This window comes from Hypanus sabinus, chromosome 16 (assembly GCF_030144855.1).
Source record: "Hypanus sabinus isolate sHypSab1 chromosome 16, sHypSab1.hap1, whole genome shotgun sequence".
NCBI lineage: Eukaryota > Metazoa > Chordata > Chondrichthyes > Myliobatiformes > Dasyatidae > Hypanus > Hypanus sabinus.
Window position 1 is genome coordinate 11,083,550 of NC_082721.1, and position 20,224 is coordinate 11,103,773.

Consider the following 20,224-nt stretch of genomic DNA (forward strand, 5'->3'; position numbering starts at 1 on the left):
TGTTTATCTTAAACATGAGAAGTTCTGCAGATGCTGGAAATCCAAAGCAACACAAACAACACAAAATGGAGGACCTGAAGCAGGTCAGGCAACATCTACGGAAATTAATAAACCATCGACGTTTCAGGCCAAGACCTGTCTTCAGGACTCTTGACTTGACTAGATTTGGATGAGTCACTGGTCTGGGTAGAGACAGATTGCTGGAATCTGAAGCTAAGAACAATGTGCTGCAGGAACTTGGGCTGAGCAGCATCTGGAGACGTTTCATGTCAAGATCCTGCATCAGAATTGACTTGAGGGGAGTTAGCCAGTACCAGAAGGGGAGAAATGTGGTTGGAGCTTGGATGATATGTGGACTTTGGCCAGAGCCACCTCTACTTCCCGAGGTCCTTTGGAATATGCAGGCCTCTCCTTCACATGTTCTACCAGTCTGTTGTTGCCAATACAATCTTCTATGCAGTGGTGTGCTGGGGAAATGGCATCAACACAGGTAGTGCCAATAAACTGATTAGAAAGGCTGATTCAGTTATAGGGGTCAAACTGGACGCACTGGAGGCTGTGGTAGAACAAAGGACCCTACAGAAAATCCTGGCATTTCTGGAGAATGTTTCTCGCTTTCTGCATGCCACCTTGGCTGAAAAGAGGAGCACTTTTAGTAATAAGGGGAGAGAAATGAACAGAAAGTGCAGGTTGCCTTAAAGTGGAAAGTTCAGTCGCCATGGTATTGGGCTGTGGACTGCTCAGGCAGGGTGAGATACCATTGTGCTAGTTTGCATTTGGCTGGCAGTGAAGGCTGAGGTCAGCAGTTGGGGTTGGGAAGGAGGAGTTGATAAAACATACAGTATCTAGAAGCTCAGGATGGCTATCTTTGACAGTACAGGTGCCTGACAAAACAATAGACAATAGGTGCAGGAGTAGGCCATTCAGCCCTTCTAGCCAGCACCGCCATTCACTGTGATCATGGCTGATCATACACAATCAGTACCCCGCTCCTGCCCTCTCCCCATATCCCTTGACTCCGCTATCTATAAGAGCTCTATCTAACTCTCTCTTGAATGCATCCAGAGACTTGTCCACTGCCTTCTGGGGCAGAGCATTCCACATATCCACCACTCTCTGGGTGAAAAAGTTCTTCCTCATTTCAGTTCTAAATGGCCTAACCCCTTATTCTTAAACTGTGGCCTCTAGTTCTGGACTCACCCATCAGTGGAAACATGCTTCCTGCCTCCAGCGTGTCCAATCCCTTAATAATCTTATATGTCTCGATCAGATCCCCTCTCATCCTTCTAAATTCCAGTGTATACAAGCCCAGTCGCTCTAATCTTTTAACATATGACAGTCCTGCCGTTCCAGGAATTAACAGTTGCCTGCCTGCACTTGATATCACCAGCAGCTTGGAGGCCACATTGTGAGCACAATGCAACAAAATTGGACGTGTGTGTGGATTTCTGCCAGGGAACACCCTAGATGGTGTTTTAGAACATCATACAGCACAGTATAGGGCATTTTATGCTTCTTAAAATCTTGTACAACTCTAATCCTCCTTCATTCCAAAGAGAAAAGCCTTATCCTGCTCAATCTCTCCTTGTAAGACATGCTCTCTAATCCCGACAGCATCCTGGTAAATCTCCTCTGCTCCCTCTCTTAAAGGTAGAACTGTGCTATTTGAGGTGACCAAAACTGAACACAATATTCTGAGTTCAAATTAATATCCTGCATTTTACTTTTTTTTTTGGGAGTGAATCAGGAAGGGAGAGGAACTAACTTTGGTAACAATGCCTGCTGCAGAAACTTTTCACATGGCAATGTGCCTTCATGGAAGGGAACTCTCATCCTTGCCTCTTCATGGGACACCAGACCTATCTTGTGACTCATGGCCCTCTAGTGGCCAGTCAAGGCAATAATAATAGTAATGGTATAACTATCTGCAAGCAATGGAACTAGATGGCCAAGTGGTGGTGCCACAGGCATCACAATCAGGTTCAGCAAGGTGATCTGGTAAGTATGACCATGGGCTTGAGTCCTGAAGGATGTGATTGTTAGACAAGGTACTGTTTTAGGGGGTGAGTGAACAAGCTAACAAAGGGGATAAACTGTGCCAGGCTGCCTGGAGCTGATAAAACTCCTGACTGACCAGGAAAATCCTGCCTGACCAACCTACTGCAATTTTTTGGGGAAATTACAAGTAGGGTAGACAAAGGACATACAGTAGATGTGGTGTACTTGGAATTTCAGAAGGGCTTTGACAAAATGCCGCACCTGAGGCTGCTTCGCAAGATAAGAGCCTGTGGAATTACAGGAAAATTAACATGGGTGGAGTATTGGCTGATTGGCAGAAAACAGTGGGAATAAAGGGATCCTATTTTGGTTGGCTGATGGTTACCAGTGGAGTTCCACAGGGGTTGGTGTTGGGACTGATGTTTTTTACGATGTATGGCAATGAACGGGACTATGGGATTAATGGATTTGCAGCTAAATTTGCTGTTGATACAAAGATAGGTGGAGTGGGTAGTGTTCAAGAAACAGAGAGACTTGGATAGTTTAGGGGAATGGGCAGATTATTATTTAGATGGGGAGAGAATTCAAAATGCAGGGATGCAAAGGGACTTGGGAGTCCTTGTGCAGGACACCCTAAAGGTTAACCTCCAGGTTGAGTCGGTGGTGAAGAAGGCTAATGCAATGTCAGCATTCATTTCTAGAGGTGTAGAATATAAGATCAGGGATGTGATGTTGAGACTGTATAACGTACTCGTGAGACCACACTTGGAGTATTGTTTGCAGTTTTGAGCTCCTTAGTTTAGAAAGGATATACTGACATTGGAGAGGGTTCAGAGAAGATTCACAAGAATGATTCCAGGAATGAAAGGGTTGCCTTATGAGGAATGTCTGGCAGTTCTTGGGCTGTGTTCTCTGGAGTTCATGAGAATGAGGGTGGATCTCATAGAAACATTCAGAATGTTAAAAGGCCTGAACAGCTTAGATGTGGCAAAGTTATTTCCCATGGTAGGGGAGTCTAGGACAAGAGAGCACAACTTCAGGATTGATGGATGTCCATTTGGAACAGAGATGCAGAGAAACTACTTCAGTCAGAGGGTAATAAATCTGGAATTTGTTGCCACAAGCGGCTGTGGAGGCCAAGTCATTGGGTGTGTATTTAAGGCAGAGAAAGGTTCTTGTGTAGCCAGGACATCAAAGGTATGGGGTGAAAGCAGGGGAGTGGGGATGACTGAAAGAATTGGATCAGCCCATGATTGAATGACAGACTCGATGGGCCGAATAGCTTACTCCTGCCCCTATGGTCTTATAATCGATCCAAGGGCACCGTGGCAGTATGGTGGTTAGCATGACGCTATTACAGCTCAGTGTGTTCCAGAGTTCGGACTTCAATTCCAACACTTCTGTAAGGAGTCTCTACATCTTCCCCTGGAATGCGTGGGAGTTCTCTGGTTTCCTCCCACAGTCCAAAACCCTATCTAGGAGGTTAGTTGGTGATTAGATTAGGGTCAATCAGGGTGGGTGGGTGGAGGGTGTGTGTGTAAATAACTAACTAACTGGAAGGGCCTACTCCACGCTGTGTTGCTACCTAAGTGATAGCAATGGTAAAGATGCTCGCCCCACAGTCCTTGTGGAGTCAAACTCCCGTTTGCACAGTGAGGATATTGTCCGTTCTGTTGTGTGGCACTACAGATGTGCTAACCATCAAGCAGGTCAAAAATAGGCATCCATGAGCAACACACACAAAATGCTGGAGAAATTCTGCAAGTCAATCAGCTCTGATGGAGGAGAATAAACCAACAACAATCAACCCAAGGCCAGACCGTTCATCAGGAAAGGGGCAGAAGCCAGTATAAGGTGGGTGGGGGGGGGGGGGGGAGGAGGACAAGCTAGCAGATGATAGGTGAGAAGGAACCACAGAAATGTACACCACCCTAAGCTTTAGTCACATGACGTAGTTTGCCTCCCACCCTCCCCTTACAGACAAACCCTGGTTGAATGAGTGCAGAAGGCAGACCAGAAGAGGAAGAGTGACAAGACAGTCAAGTGCAGCTTCCATACAGACTGCTGAATAACTTGCAATAGACAAGTAAGTGATAACAGGTCAGATCAAGTTCCTGCCCTCCTTTCACATGTCATGAATTCTAGCGGGTAATAAAGCAGCTCCAAGAACAGCCACTGATGGCTGAGCTCAGCACCTAAGATTAAATAGCTAAAGCATATTCAGAGATGTTCTCTTTCAAAGGGGTCTCCCTTCCGAAACCGTTGATGCTGCCCCCACCCACATCTCCATTTCCCTGACATCCGCTGTTAGCCAATCATCTCACTGTGTCAATAGTGATGCAGTTCTTGTCCTTACCTGTCACTCTGAGCCTCCGCATCTAAAATATAATTCTCTGCAACTTTCACCATCTCCACAGGGATCCTACCACCAAACATACCTTCATTCCCCTTCCCCTCCCAGGTTGCTCCCTCTATGATTCTTGTCTATTTGTACCTCCCTACTAATCTCCCACTTGGTACTTACCCCTGCAAGTGGCCAAAGTGATACACCTGCCCATTCACTACCATTCAGGGCCCCAAACAATCCTTCCAGGTGAGGCAACACTTCATCTGTGAATCTGCTGGGGTAATCTATTGTGTCCAGTGCTCCCGATGTGGTCTTCTCTAGTGAGACCTGTCATGTTCTGCGGTGGCCAAACATTTTAATTCCAATTCCTATTCCCATTGCAATATTTTGGTCTGTGGCCCCCATCTTGTGTCACAATGAGGCCACCCTCAGGGTGAAGAAGCAATACTGTATATTCTGTCTGGGTAGTTGCCAACCTGATGGCATGAATATCAATTCTGCCCCCCCCCCCACCACTTCCCCTCTTATTCTATTACCCACTCTGCCCTGGGTTCCTCCTCCCAGAGAGGTCTACTCTCCTCTCCTATCAGATTCCTTCCTTGCCAGCCCTTTGCCTTTCATACCCACCTAGCTTTTCTTATCACCATCTAGTTTGTCCTCCTTCCCCTCCCATTTCTTCTGGCATCTTCCTCCTTCCTTTCCAGTCCTGAAGAAGGGTCTCTGCTCAAAATGTCAACTGTTTATTCATTTCCATAGATGCTGCCTGACCTGCTGAGTTTCTCCAGCATTCTATGTATGTTGCTAAAGCATGTTCAGCCAGAGATGAACAGATGGCTTCTCCCTGAGATCTTTAGCCAATCTGTTCCAGTAGAGTTACAATACTGACATCTCTAGGTAACATAATAATAATTTCCCCAGGACTGTTCTGTTCACAAAGAGAAAGGAGAAATCCAAATCAGCTCATTACTCTTCAATCAGCCGAGCAGTGACACAAAGGGTAATTGATAACACTGATAAGCAGTACTTACCAATAATATACTTACTACTGCCCAGTTAGTTTTCACTAGGATCATTGCTCCAGACCCTGTCACAACTGGAACGGAAACACTTGCAGACTTCCCCCAGCATAATCCTCAGACAGTGTTGGTCATTGATACTAAAATGATGCATTTCACTGTTTTGGTGTACGCAATCTTTAATATTTAACAACTTTGGTCTGAAGCTGTATCTAAGAGGTGAGGTGAGTGCCCTTGACATTGTGGCGGTAGCTGAGTGGTGCCTTGGTGAAACTTGAAGTCACCAGGCAGAGGGAAAGCACTCCACAGGTGGGACATTACCACAGCAGAACACCAGTGCATTGTCCTTGGCAAAATGTCCTTCAGCTGCTTCAGTGACCTTTCTGCCATGTTTTCCGATCTCTACCCAATGTTCAATACCATTCATAATTCCTCGCCACATGCAGTAGACCATGCTATATACAGCAAAGCCTGGACAACATGCAGCCTGATATGTGACAAAAACTGTTCATGCTACAAGAGGGTTGGCCAAAACCAATAGCCAACACTGTCTAGAGGCCTTCACATTCAATGGCACCACTTTTACTGTATCCCAGCAGCAATCTGAGAGTTACCATTGATCAGAAACTCAATGAGACCAGACACATAAATACCTTGACTAGAAGAGTAGGTCACTGGTTGGGTATCCACTGGTTAGTGACCAAGGTTGCTTCACCGTTTAAAACATCACCAGTCAGAAGCACGATGGAACACTCTCTATTTGCCTGAAAGAGTTCAGAGTGGACAAAAGCCTCATTCCGATAAGGCGTGATTGGTGCCTCACCCACTCCCTAAACATTCATTCACTTTAACATAGAAACAAAATGGTTTCACTGTGTATGAGCCACAAAATGGTCTGCAGTCACTTTCCCAGGCTTCGCCAGTAACACTCCCCAAACCTGTGACTAGTGGCTTGTTACCACCGTGAGGGACAAAAGTAAAGCTTCAAGGGAACACCTGTGTATTTTGCCTTCAACCTACACATCATCGTGACTTGGAAATATATTGCTAATCCTTCATTGTTGGCTTTAAATACAAGAATTCTTTGCCTACAACCCTGAGGCCAAACCTTCACCAGAAGAAATGCAATCGTTCATTAAGACAAACACAAGAGACTGTAGGTAGCTGCTGAGATCTAGAGCAAAATTTAAAGGATGGAGGAACACAGCAGGTCAGGCAGCACCCAGAGGGAAATAGGCAGTCAACATTCTGGAGTGAGATCCCTTGCCTGGACTGAATTGCCCATTGTCCACTTCCCTCCATAGCTGTTGCCTGACCCACTGAGCTCCTCCAGCATTTTGCCTATTTGGTTCATTGAAAGAGTCAGTGTCATCTTCTCAAGGGCAATTAGGGATGAGCAGTGACTACTGGCATCACCAACAATACCCAAATCTTTGCAAACTTTAACAAAAGGGTAGGCATATAACAACATGCTTGTTCAGTCACTCTCTGGACCCATATTACAATAGTTGACTTTAAATTGCCCCTTGAATTGTCTAATATCCCCCACACATCTGCATTCCATAAATATAAGCAATGCTCCTGTGTAGAATGCAATGTTGTATGTAGTAATGAGAACATTAATGAATTAATTTTAAGAACAGGAAAATACCTTTTCAACATTTACCAGGTAAAAGAAAACCACCCATTGCTTATTTGTGGTTTACCAATACATGCGTATATACAGGCAGCTGGCTGCTGCTATAGTGGCGCCCGCAGCAGACTTTGAGGCCAGTGGTCTGAATCCAGCCAGCTCCTTGCATGCATTGCAGCCGTGCTGGGTTTAGCATTGAGCTAGCAGCTTGGCCTTGTTAAAAAGACAAAAATGCTAAAGGAACGGCAAGGTTGCTGCCCGATGTACCACAAGGCACGGAGAGGAATAACAATAATGTTACTGCCGTGTCATGTGCAATCATTTATAATATATACAAATAGACATTTTTACAATATCCAGTGAATGTGAGATCATTAGTGGCTGTGGTATCAATCAGATGATAGTGCTGTCATTTCCTCACTTGCTTCGTCGTTGGTAGAGTAGATAAAGGTAAGAAGCAATACTGTGTTTTGAGATTCAAGATGACTAGGTAATATATCCAGTCATTTAAGGAAAACTGTCACTCACTTTACCTGCTTCATAATGCCTTCTATCTTAGTAGTTTCACAATCTTACTTTGGAATGTGCATGTATTTGTGTTTCTCATTTTCATTTCATAGGGTTAATAATTTTTAAGAGGGAAGATTGTTTTGTCATCTAACACAAAAACTATTCGTAGCACTTGAAGGTTTTCTCATGAGCTGTAATAGCTTCATGCTAATTGCTACACTACCATTGCAAATTATTAGTTTCTATTATTTTGTCCTGATTGGCAATTCAGACTTGGATCTTCTACTGGTCTTCCTCTGATATTTTACCTGTTGATCACTTGCAAAAATAGATTAGGTTAGAACATAGAACATTATAGCACAATACAGACAGGCCTTTTGGCTCATAATGCTGTGCCGACCTTTTAGCCTACTCTAAGATCAATCTAACCCTTACTTGCCATGTAGCCCTCCAGTTTTCTATTGTCCATATGTATATCTAAGATTCTCTTAAGTATCCCTAATGTACCTGCTTCTACCTCCATTGAGTCCCACACATCTACCATTCTCTGCTCTGTATAAAAAAACTAACCTTTGACATTCTACCCCCCCCCCCCCCATACTTTTCTCCAATCACCTTAAAATGATTGTCCCTCCTACTAGCCATTTCAGCCTTCGGAAAAACTCACATGCTGTCTACATTGTCAAGTCAGCTCCTCCTCCTCTCCAAAGAGAGAAGCCCTAGCTTGCTCATCCTGTTCTCACAATGATAATGGGAAGAACTTGAAGATGGATAATGCATTAAATTATTTGCATATGAACATACTGCTTTAAATCAACAAATTCCTTTATGTTTAAAATAATGTCTATTTTCCCTTAGAGGTACTTCTATATATTTATTTATTTACAGCACAGAACAGCCCCTTCTAACCCAACTAGCAATCCACTTATTTAACACTGGCCTAATCACAGGATGATTTACAATGACCAATTAACCTACAAACCGGTACGTTTTTGGACTGTGGGAAGAAATCCATGTGGTCACAGGGAGAATGTTATAAACTCCATACAGACAGCACCAGAATTGGACTCTGATGCCGAGCTGTAATAGCTTAACGCTAATTGCTGGTTTCCAAGGACAAAAATGCCTTGAATTTATCCCTTTCAGCCATCCTGCCCAGCAGCCCCCGATCTAATCCTAGCCTAACCACGGGACAATTTACAGTGACCAATTGACCAATCTGTCTTTGGACTGTGGGAGGAAACCCACGTGGTCACGTGGAGAACATATAAACTCCTTACAGACAGTGACGGGAAACGAATCTGGGTCACTGGTAGTGTAAAGCATTGTGCTAACCATGCAGCCCCAAATGCCTTCTTTTAGACATGTAGCCGTGAGTGGATGCTTCACACAATACCAGTTTTTGTTCCTTATCTGTTTTGCTTAAAAGTTTTATGTTTTGTTCAAATCTGACCCATTTCTTCCAAGGTTGGATTGCACCCAGAACTGAGTTAGCTCAATGGCACCAGCAAGTGGAAAGGAAAACAAACATAAAATTGGCGGAGTGCAGGAAATCACTCACACATCAACTGGAAAAGATGCAAGAAGAGTAACTTAAAGGGGTAAAAGTAATGTGAAGTCTCATTCACTCCATTCACTGCTATATTCAAAAGTTTACCCTTGAAGCAATCAGTGACATAACAAATCTTTATAGAAATTTTATTTTATGCTATACAGTAATACCATTTTTTTAAAATGAGGATGGTTAGTTTGGTTACATAGATGTGTAGTGCAACTGTCTTATGGGATTTGGCAAGGTACTGGTAACTAGAAAAGCAACTGCTATATATCTGGTAGACATTCTTTTAAAACATTACAGAAAAGTTATTGCCAACAACAAGCACATATTTGGAGACAGTGAACTGCAAGTTGTAAAAAAAGATAATTGTAGTTTTTATTATTTATCATAAAAATGAAAGCATGCTACTATATTCCTTCCTTGAAAGTAGAAAATTAAGAATAATTAGTTTAAGGCACATTTTGATATTTTTACATATATACTGCTTCATTTCCTACATTTATAAATACAAATAGAAAACAAAGACAACCCAGTAAATTGTAAGTAGGCAAAAGTGCTTGCATTGTTTACAGATACCCACAGCATATACAATAGCTACAATCAATAGAACCATATTGGTTAACAAAATAATTTATGTAAAAAAAGTCAAAATCTACTGTTTAACAAACAAAAAGCAACATGAATCTCAATTCATGCAGACAACCCTGATAAAAAAAAGATAGAAAAGGGCCATTGGATCAGTTCCTGAGGCAAAGAGATTTTATAGCAGGTAATTTAAAAGATGGTGAATACTTTGGTATGTGTCCTATCTTAGTTAGAGTACTCAGTGAGAGTAGTAATGTGAGGCCACAATAACAATATTCTCTGGATTCTAATATTCTAGTGCATCCAAAATTCTAATGGCAGATTAAAGCAGTTTTTAAGCTTTACAGCAGTCCCTGATATATTATTTTTTAAATTAGTCAACAATTCCCTAATGGAACTTTTAACGTTGGGGGGGCTTCTACTCAGAAAACATTACATACATCTTCCCTCTTTCACCATCTTGATCTTGCCATGCACATATCACCTGTATTAGATGTTCCTTTCTGTATATTAAAAATGCAGGTGTGAGCAGGTATGTGGGCTATTGACTGACTAACTTGAAGCTTCAAAGTGCAATGAAGCATTCAGGATGCTGGCAATGATGTTCTGTGCTTTACACTTATAATTTATTAAATAGGTCAGATGTTTTTGATCCATTAAATAGTGAACTTAGTACCAACTAAGGACAAATACAATCAAATCTAATTTGATTGCTCATCTTCTAATCAACTTGCCTAATGAGCTTTTCTTGACCAAGCAACATTACTTCCAATTATTAAGTTATGTGTAATAGTTGTTGTTGACAGGACAGAAGCTATGACACACAACTCTCCTGCATAGTGAAACAAGGGGTTCACATTTGTCACTTTTGTTGGTTGACAGGTAAAAATCACTATTCACTCTGGATATCCCATCCGCAAATGGTTTTGGTCTCATCCAACATCCAAGTCTTTCTTAAACAGTACTACCATGATGCGTTTAATATGCTTCAAAGAAAAAGTTTCTGTTTGCCTGAATTTACATCCATTAGAACTATGGAGTAATCAAAGAGGAGCTAGTTGGATCAATTGTTTCACTGTAATCCTTGCGTTTTTACCATATAGTCTGAATTATGCAACACAGGTTTGAGTCCCATTTGTAGAGTATTTCATGTACAAAATGTCAGTTTAACGGAAAAACTGTAGGCAGCTATGGTGCTAATATTGTGTCAGATGGATTTAAATCTACAATTTTGAGCTTATGTCCTTTCAGTCCATACCTACTAGATCATAATTTCACTGTACCTGAGCAAGTACTTTAAGTGTTTGATTCAAACTAACATAAGAATTACTAACGTTGAGAACTGCTTCTTCACCCCCGATGATTACTCCTTAGTTTTGATTGGCTGAACAGTGAAGGAACTTTTTTATATGAGGCAAGGTACCTGACTTTCATAAAACTAGTCTTTGGGTCACTCCAAATGGATTGGTAGGTTTACAATACCAATACTGATACAATAACCTGAGCAACAGATTTCATCTTATATTTTAAAAAATCTTCCATCTTAAGAGTCCGTGAATTTAAAACATCTGATAAGCTCTATGGTGGCACTGCCAGTGAGAAGAGAAAGATAACACAGAACTTTGTATGGCATTTCTCTGATCAAAACAGTACAGCCAAGAGCTGTTTGATAAAAGGATGCAACAGATAAAATAAGTAAATTAAATAACATAAAATCTTGCTCTAATTTGAAGAGGAGTAAAAACAAGTTAAAAGATTTCCCATTCTGCTAGAACTCAGATCTTGACAATTTAATTTTCAATCATAAAGCCGACTCTCACCATAATTTAATTTGTCCCACTTCGAGTAAGATACAGAAAACAAACCCACTATAATCTTGCAAATCCCAAAAGTACATCTATGGGCTGTAAACTTCCATTCATCTGGAGTGGGTCTACACAAGACTGATTTCTTGACATTAAAGTATTTCAAGGGGAACATATGTAAGCATATAACAAGACTTTAACCAGCACTTTCTGTAAGCTATTGCATAGTTGTTCCATTACAGCTGAACATCTTGTGTCAGAGTCAGCAAATGATATGACTAATATCTACGGGTCAGGGAGAGTCCATAACTTTTGAGATATTTATCATGCCTTGCTGACTTTCACAACATATATTTATATTACATGCTTAAAATATATAATTTAGAAACAAAATTTACAATCTTTATGATAAATGTGGTGATATAAAAAATACCACCACGGTTTCCAGACTAATTGTGGTATAAAACCTTTCGTGATCTTTGTAAAAGATAATGGAGTTTATATTTACAGTCATATAGTTGTACATAGCAATGTTGTACTTTGTTAAAGCAAAATACTACAGGAATAACTCACTAATTACACTGCTGTTAAGTGCTTATTTAAGCCCTTAGAAAAGTGTTATGTAAAAGATGTGCAGAACAGCAGTTACTTGACAGCAGAGAAAATGGTACTGTTCCTCAGAAATACAGCTTTTCCAGCCACCTCCCAAGTAACGGCAAGTGCTGGGAAGGCTGCCTTTCCTTTTCACTGGGTTGGGACAAACTTTATTTTCAACCACTGAATCCCTATTATCTGTTAGTTTTTGTACAATTCTCCCTTCTCATTGATATTTAACTGTGCAAATTCCCTGCTGAGGACTCATCCCTTGGACACATGCTATTGAGCAAGTGCACTGAACAGTACCAACGTGCAGGAGGAGACGAGAAGTGAAGAAACATGTCAGCTCTTGGTAATGTCATGTCAAAAATTCAAGGGTTGAAGAAATGTACCTTCAAGGCTCACACGATTGAAGAATGCATTTTTGTCCCAGTTGTGGTCTTTCTGTAGGCAGTATCACTGAAGGGAAAATCTATGACATAGTCAAATTTCAGCCTGCATGTCAATAGGATACGTAGGGTTTTGACTGGAGACAGGCACTTTAGCATAGCAGCATGCTAGCCTTTTGCTATTCAGCCAGCTTCCCAGATATGTGATGGTTGCCCATACTGAATAACGCTCTGTCTATCTTGAGCTGGCATCTGTTCCTGTTCTCCATATTGACCGTAATCATACCCTAACAGCTCCTGTAAAACGCGGACAGGGTCAAAAGTATCTGATAAGATTTGAGCACTGCTGTTAAAGGACTGTGTTGGAGCTAAACTGTCTGCTGGTTCACTCTGATACATCTGCAGTACTTGGCTTGCCAGCCTGCTCTCCTCCTGCTTTTTCTTTACTGCAAAATCCATTTTCTTTAGCTCTTCAATGACGTTGTAGACACAGGCCTCAGGAATCTTTATACCTGTAAAAACAGTCAGAAAGTTTGCCCAAATTAGAGAAGCAGTCACAGCAGAGGTCACATACACGAATCCTGATGAAGGGCGTCAGCCTAAAACATCAACTATTTATTTCCATAGATGCTGCCTTCCTGCTCACAGTTCTGCATTTTACTTTCACCCATGCACCTATGTAAGAGTCTCTTAAATGTTCCTGATGTATCTGCCTCTACCACCACCCCTGGCAGCTTGATTCACACACTTCCCACTCTTTGAATTAAAAATAAAACATCTCTAACATTCACCTGATACTATCCTCCAATCACCTTGAAATTATACCCCCTTATGTTGACCTCTTTCACCCTGGGGATAAAAGACTTTTGGCTGTCCACTCTATCCATGCCTCTTATTAAACTTTACATGTACGTTGCTTTAAGATCTACTAAAATCTTAAAAGTAGATTTTAAGATCTTCTTTAGATCTTAAATTTTAAATTTCATCAGTATAAAGACTGTGATGCATTGAGAAAATGCACAAATTTGTTCTGAGAATAGAATTTATTACAACAGTAAAACTGAACAGCACCACCTAGGGACAGGTTAAAGGATAATTTTCTCCACAGAACGGCTCTTAAAAAAGATCTATATGGGAAAAATAAAAGCTTTACTTACCAACTTGCTTTTTTTGCTCCTTGGTTTTGAGACGAACAATTTGTAAGTGACTGGAATTCGTAACGTCAGACATGATGTTTCCAACTTTGTTCCAAACCCGTAATAGCGCTCCACACAACATGTAGTAATGACGCAGCCGCATGCCTTGAAAACACTCCTTCCCCTGTTGCACTATCTTACACTTCCTGTTCCTAGAAAATGCAGGAAGACATGTCAATATTTACTTAAGTCCCATGTTGTTGTACTTGCCTTCCCATTCTGTTGCTTCCAAATGGCACATAAATCATTATGGCCCATCACAAATCGTGGGCTATGCAAGGTCATATAACAGAAGAGATTGGGTAAATGCTAGAAATCATAAGAAAAACACACAAAATGCTGGAAGAATTCAGCAGGTCAGGTAGCTTCCACAGAGATGAATAAACAGTTTGTTCCCCTCCAAAGATGCAGCCTGACCTGCTGAGTTCCTCCAACATTTTGCACGTGTTTCTCAAGGCCATTTAAACTGTGGTGAGATAGGAAGCATTGCCGTACGAAGCCATAAGGGCTAACCTGAACACCAGGACATTTCTACATGCCTTATTTTAATGTAGAAAATTAATTCAGAACTCTTAAATGACAAGAAAGATCTAACAATACAGATTGGTGAGGCTCTGTTGTTGAACACAGAATGGTGCTCCTCTACATCAAATTGGATATAGGGTGAAACAGGCACACAACATTCATAGAGATAACAGATGATACAGCATTACCAGATTTGTGGGGGCCGGGGGCGGGGGGTTGCTGTCCTAGAAAATTGTCCATTTTCTGTAATGTGAAGCCACATCATCAATGTGTAAGTCAAGAAACATGAGTTGAAACAAAATAAATTTTGTATTTATTTCTAGTTTTCACCCATATTATGTGACAGCTAATTTTTATTCCATGCCTTTGTAAATTCCTGAAGAGTGAATTTCTATTACCTGAACTGTTATAATACCTGTACTGAGTAGGTCTGATTTCTAGTTATTCATTGGCAGGCAAGGTTACTCACACCCAGAATTAATAGTAATAACTGTGGGAGGGAATAGTCACAACTTTCACCATAATTCAATTTAGCCCCTTATGATTTGCTATTTGTACAGCTAAACTTTAAATAACTTTAATGTATAACTACTTTATATATGGTCAAATGTGAGCTCTCTGTCGGTCAGAGTTGACCAGGGATATCGCGTCCTAGCCGTCTAGATACGCGAGCCTGTGCAGTACGATATGGAGAGAAAGCTGCTGCCCATGTAGCAAGCTCCCCCTCTCCACGCATCTGATTAACCTAAAGGAACAGTAGCGACCGATATAGTTTAGTACCATCAGTGTTGCAGGAGTTGCCAGTCAGCATGGAACTCAATGTGGGACTGCCTGAGTGGCAAAGAAATTTTAAAAATCTTTTTGTAAGTTTGGATGAATATAATCCTTGTTGCACACCATAATTTCTCTTTATTTAAAATAAGATTTCAGTTGTTTTAACGTAATGTATTCCCCTGATGTGCAGACTGAAGGATGTGATCCACAGTTTTACTAAGCAGCTGTAATGCTTCTATAAATTTATTCTGAACGTGAAACTAACTTAAGCACAATCATTGGACTATGAAAAAGCCTTACAAGGTTGAATGGGAGCATTTCTGGAAGGCAGAATTATACAGGCTTTCCCAGAATTCTTTGGCCTCTTCTGGTTTGACCTAAAATACACAAGCAAAATCAAAAAATACAAATAAATAAATGAAACGTTACATTAAACACTTTTGGGAAAGAGCTACAATTCAAGTTCAAGTTTATTGTTATCTGACTATACATATACACAACCAAATGAAACAACGTTCTTCTGGAACGCAGTGCACTCTCAAAACATAAAACAAAATACTACTACAAATGAGCTAATAAAATATAATAATTCAAAGTGCAAAGCACAGGTACAAAGCATGACGAGTCCTCTGTGGTGGCAGGTATTCACTAGTCTCACAGCCTGAGGGAAGAAGCTGCTACCCAGGCTGGCAGTCCTAGTCCTGATGCCCCTGTACCTCCTTCCTGATGGGAGTGGGTCAAAGAGATTGTAGGGCAACTGGTAGGGATCCTCAACAATGCTTTGGCCCTTTGTATACTACGTGCCCAGTAACTGTCACAAATAGAGGGTGAGGGAGATCCCTAGTGATTCTCGTTGTTTATTACTACCCTCTGTAAGGTCTTCTGCTCTGATGTGAAACAGTATAATTGCATTTAATACACTTTTAACTTAGCTTTGCAAAAATAGAAACATGCCAATATAGAGAATAAAACATTTCCTATTCTGCAGGTGGAAATTAGCCATTTAAAATAACTGATACATCCACCATTTCCTTACAGAATCCTTAAAGCAGAAGCAGTCACTTGCAATGGCTAGTTTTCTGGTGAGTAATCCATTCACTCTCACCCTCCTTTCCTCAAGAATCAGTTATCTAAATCACCTTGGTTTACTTTGGTTCTACTATGTTAGAGGCAGTGAAATCCAGGCCTTAATAATCGTTTACTGTATAAAAAGCTTTCTCTCATAAGGGGAGAGACGACTCTGCTTCATTCTTACAGGATGTCTTTAATTAACATCAGGTCCCTTGATCAGTGCACATCTGCTAATCAGAATCACTGCTATCCCAAATCCACTCTGTTCCATTAAAACCCTTTGTTCCAGCTTTTTCTGTCTGAACTCCCTCACCTCTGGAACCATTCTAACAAATCCCTTCTGCAGCTTCTTTCGAATCTACACCTTCTTCCTGAAAATCAGAGTTAACTGAGACACTGATTGTAACCCAACTAATGTTTCAGAAAAAGGGCAATACAACTTCCTCCCTCTGGGTACTTTGTTCTCTGGTTATGGTCCTCAAGATCTCAACTCCTCTCTCAGAATATTCCGACACTTACAAACCCTGTTATTCAGGCACACTCAAGTAAAACCATGCCATTAAACCTCTACTTTCTGCACTGCAGTGGACAGGAAAGCTCTCCAACAGGTAGTAAAAACTGCCCAATGCAACACCGGCATCAGCCTACCAGCCATCAAGGACACATATACAGAAAGGTGTTGGAAAAGGGCCAGTAACATCATTTTTATTTTTATTTATTTAGAGATACAGCATGGAATAGGACCTTCTGACCCTTCAAGTCGCACTGCTCAGCAACACCGAACAAACTTGATTTATCCCCAATCTAATTATGGGACAACTTACAATGACCAATTAACCTACCTGGTACGTCTTTGAACTGTGGGAGGAAACCGCACCCGGGGGAACATAGGCATTCCACAGGGAGGATGCACAGAGATTCCTTACAGGTGAGCTCTGATGCCCTGAGATGCCAACAGCATTGTGCTAACCACTTTGTTAGCGTGGAACCCATGAAGGATGCCTCCCAGCCTCGTTTGTCCCAATCTCATCAGGAAGGAGGCTATGTAGCATTCACACCAGGACCACGAGACTCAAAAACTGTTACTTTCCCCAAGATGACAGGCTGATCAGCACCCTCCACCAACCCACCTCTTGACCACCACTATATGAATTTCCTGTCAGAGACATCTTATGTACAGATACTACTGTGCCTAGTGTCAAATTATGGACATACAATCAATGTATATAAGCTATCCTATGTACTTATATTTATTGCATTTTTATTATTGTATTCTTTATCTTATCATGGTACCTTGCACTGTTTTGGATCTAGAGTAACAATTATTTCATTCTCGTTTACACCTATGTTCTGGAAATGACATTAATCTTGAATCATTCTTTCTGTCAATATGCATCAATTCTCACATATACACACTAATATTTTTTTCAATATTGCAACCAATTTTAGTGAACATTAACACAGCGGTTTAAACTGTATTATAGATATAAACATTGATTCAATATCAAGTCTGATTTGGAGGGCTTCATCATACTATATAAGAGAGGCTACAAATGTTTGGATATTTGATTCCGGTGAATGGCAAGTAATGCTTAACATATGACATTTAAATGATTATGTGACTCATAAAGTAGTTATAAAGTAATTCCAGCAAAATAAAGATGCTAGAATGTGGAGCAACACACACACAAACATTAGAAGCAGCATCTACTGAGGGTAATGAACAGTTGAGCTTTTGGGTGAGATCCTTCACCTTACATTTTCCAGCTGACCGGGGCTCCACTGTAGTGGCAGATAACAGGATACTATTACAGTGTTGGACTTTGGAGTTCAATCCTGGAACCATCCGTAAAGAGTTTGTATACCCTCTGTGAGCACATGGATTTCTGCCAGGTGCTCTGATTTCCTTCCACAATCCAAAGACATACTGGTTCGTAGGTTAGTTGGTCATTGTAACTAACTTAAGACCATAAGATATAGGTGCAGAATTAGCTCTTTTGGCCCACTGAGTCTGCTCCACCATTTCATCACGGCTAATCCATTTTTCCTCTAAGCTCCAATCGCCTGCCTTCTTCCCGTATCCCTTCATGCCATGACGAATCAAGAATTGTCCTGTGATTAGGTTAGGGTTGAATGTGTGGGCCGCTAGGCAGCATGGCTTTGGTGGGCTGAAAGTGCCTATTCGGTGCTGTATCTCTAAATACAATAAACAAATAATCTCTGGATTCAAAGATAGTGAGGAGATAGCCAAAATAAAATCTAGAGGGAAAGGGTAGAGCAAGAGATGGCAGTTGATAGATGGATGTAGGTGAGAAGGGTAATAGCTTATTAAGCCCACAAGACAGGAGCCGAATTGGCCAGTCAACCCATCAAGTTTGCTCTGCTATTCCATCATGGTGGACTGATATTTCCTCTCAACCCCATTGGGCTGCATTCTCCCTGTACACTTTAATGCTGTTAGGCTCAATGCCAGGGCCTCAAATATTTATAATTTCCATTAGTTGGAAAACGGACTATAATGTAGGAGAATTACCCAGTCTGGAAAGAAGGAAAAGCAAAATAGTATTTAAGTGGAGTGAAACTAAAAGATGAAAGGTCTTTTTTCCTCTCCACAAATGTTGCCCAACCTGCTGAGTTTCTTCAGCATTTTACTCTGGATTTTCAGCATCTGTAGAATCTCTTGTGTTTTTGAGACTACAGGATGTTGCAGTACAAACTTATAATGATGACTATGGGTGTTTTTGTCACTTAGCACAAAATGTCAGCATTTGGGCACAGAAAATCAATAGAAAGGCTTCACGACAAAGGGCTCATTGATCATTATAATACTCACTCTCTTGTACTTCCTTCGCAAGTTTTCAAAGGTTTCTAGTTGTATTTGTTTTCCAATATTTGGTTTATACAACACGTAACATTTTACATTAACCTGTTCAGCCAAAAGTGCATAAGGCTCATTTCCCCTGAGCTGTAAAAGAAAAGCAATTGATAAAAATGAAATTCTTGGGCAGAATAGAATGCTTTAACAACTATCCGTATAAATATATTACAATTTCAATTTTGGTATGATAAATACAACTCAGAATCAGTTTAATATCACAGGGATATGTTGTGAAATTTGTGTTGCAGGAGGTTACATTGCAATATATAATAATAGAAAACACTATACATTAGAATAAGAAATATATATAAACAATAAATTAAGATGTGCACGAATTGAGCAAAAAAATAGGTAGTGTTCATGGGTTCATTGTCTATTCCACTGATATCTATAGGCTTGAGTATCAATAAATCTTTTAAATGTCTTAAAATGATGCTGCTTACTAAGTACCCGTGGCTGTGACAGTGGATTTCAGCTGTGGTAGTCCTGAATGGGAATATTTGATGATTCCCATTGGAGCTGCATGCAAAGAGTTGCCACTTACTGACGCCTCTATGCAATCCTGTTTGTTCTTCACATATTTTCTGAGCAGTGAACACACTAACCAATAATTCTTAAGAAACACTTAGATTAAACCATTAACACAAAGGTCTGGATATAGCTTTTGTTTTAGAGAGTTCACAGGTCATTGCTCAGCCATCTTATAGAGCCATACAAAAGTACAGCACAGAAACAGACCCTTTGGCCCAAGTTTTCTGTACCAAACATTAAAACTGCCTACTCCCAACGACCTACACCTGGACCATAGCCCTTCCATACCCCTACCATCCATGTACCTACTCGAACTTCTCTTAAACGCTGAAATCCAGCTCACATGCACCATGTGTGCTGGCAGCTCATTCCACACTCTCATGACCCTCTGAGTGAAGAAGTTCCCCTTAAACTTCTCACCTTTCACCCTTAACCCATGACCTCTGGTTGTAGTCCCACCCAACCTCAGTGGAAAAAGCCTGCTTACATTTACCCTATCTATATCCCTCATAATTTTGTATACCTTTATCAAATCTCCCCTCAAGCTCTATGTTCTAAAGAATAAAGTCCAAACCTATTCAATTTTTCCTTATAATTCAGGTACTCCAGACCTGGCAACATCCTTGCAAATTTTCTCTGTGCTCTTCCAACCTTGTTTACATCTTTCCTGTAGGTAGGTGACCAAAGCTGTACACAATACTCCAAATTAGGCCTTACAACTTCAGTCTTATAGTCTTACACAACTTCAACATAACATCCCATCTCCTGTACTCAATACTTTGATATATGAAGCCCAATGTCTCAAAAGCTT

The 20,224-nt window shown here is 40.8% G+C and overlaps 1 protein-coding gene and 1 long non-coding RNA gene across 8 annotated transcripts in view; one reads left to right on the plus strand and one right to left on the minus strand.

Moving 5' to 3' along the window:
• The first annotated feature begins 7,334 nt into the window (after positions 1-7,334).
• LOC132406012 (uncharacterized) lies at positions 7,335-17,308 on the plus strand. 2 transcript variants are annotated; one of them, XR_009516037.1, is made up of 3 exons: positions 7,335-9,111; positions 15,972-16,015; positions 16,728-17,308. It is a non-coding gene; the product is annotated as an uncharacterized LOC132406012 (long non-coding RNA). The 2 variants fall into 2 exon arrangements; XR_009516036.1 differs by having other exon boundaries at positions 7,335-9,105.
• The window catches only part of LOC132406011 (protein strawberry notch homolog 2-like), a 168,508-nt gene continuing 157,703 nt past the window's right edge, over positions 9,420-20,224 (minus strand). For all 6 annotated transcript variants that reach the window (XM_059991136.1, XM_059991132.1, XM_059991134.1 and 3 more), the window contains 4 exons: positions 18,838-18,969; positions 15,234-15,310; positions 13,596-13,786; positions 9,420-12,950 (listed from right to left, as the gene is read on the minus strand). In XM_059991136.1, the coding sequence (XP_059847119.1) occupies positions 12,622-12,950; positions 13,596-13,786; positions 15,234-15,310; positions 18,838-18,969 (729 nt within the window). In that variant the 3' untranslated portion in view covers positions 9,420-12,621. The remainder of the gene's footprint in view (positions 12,951-13,595; positions 13,787-15,233; positions 15,311-18,837; positions 18,970-20,224) is intronic.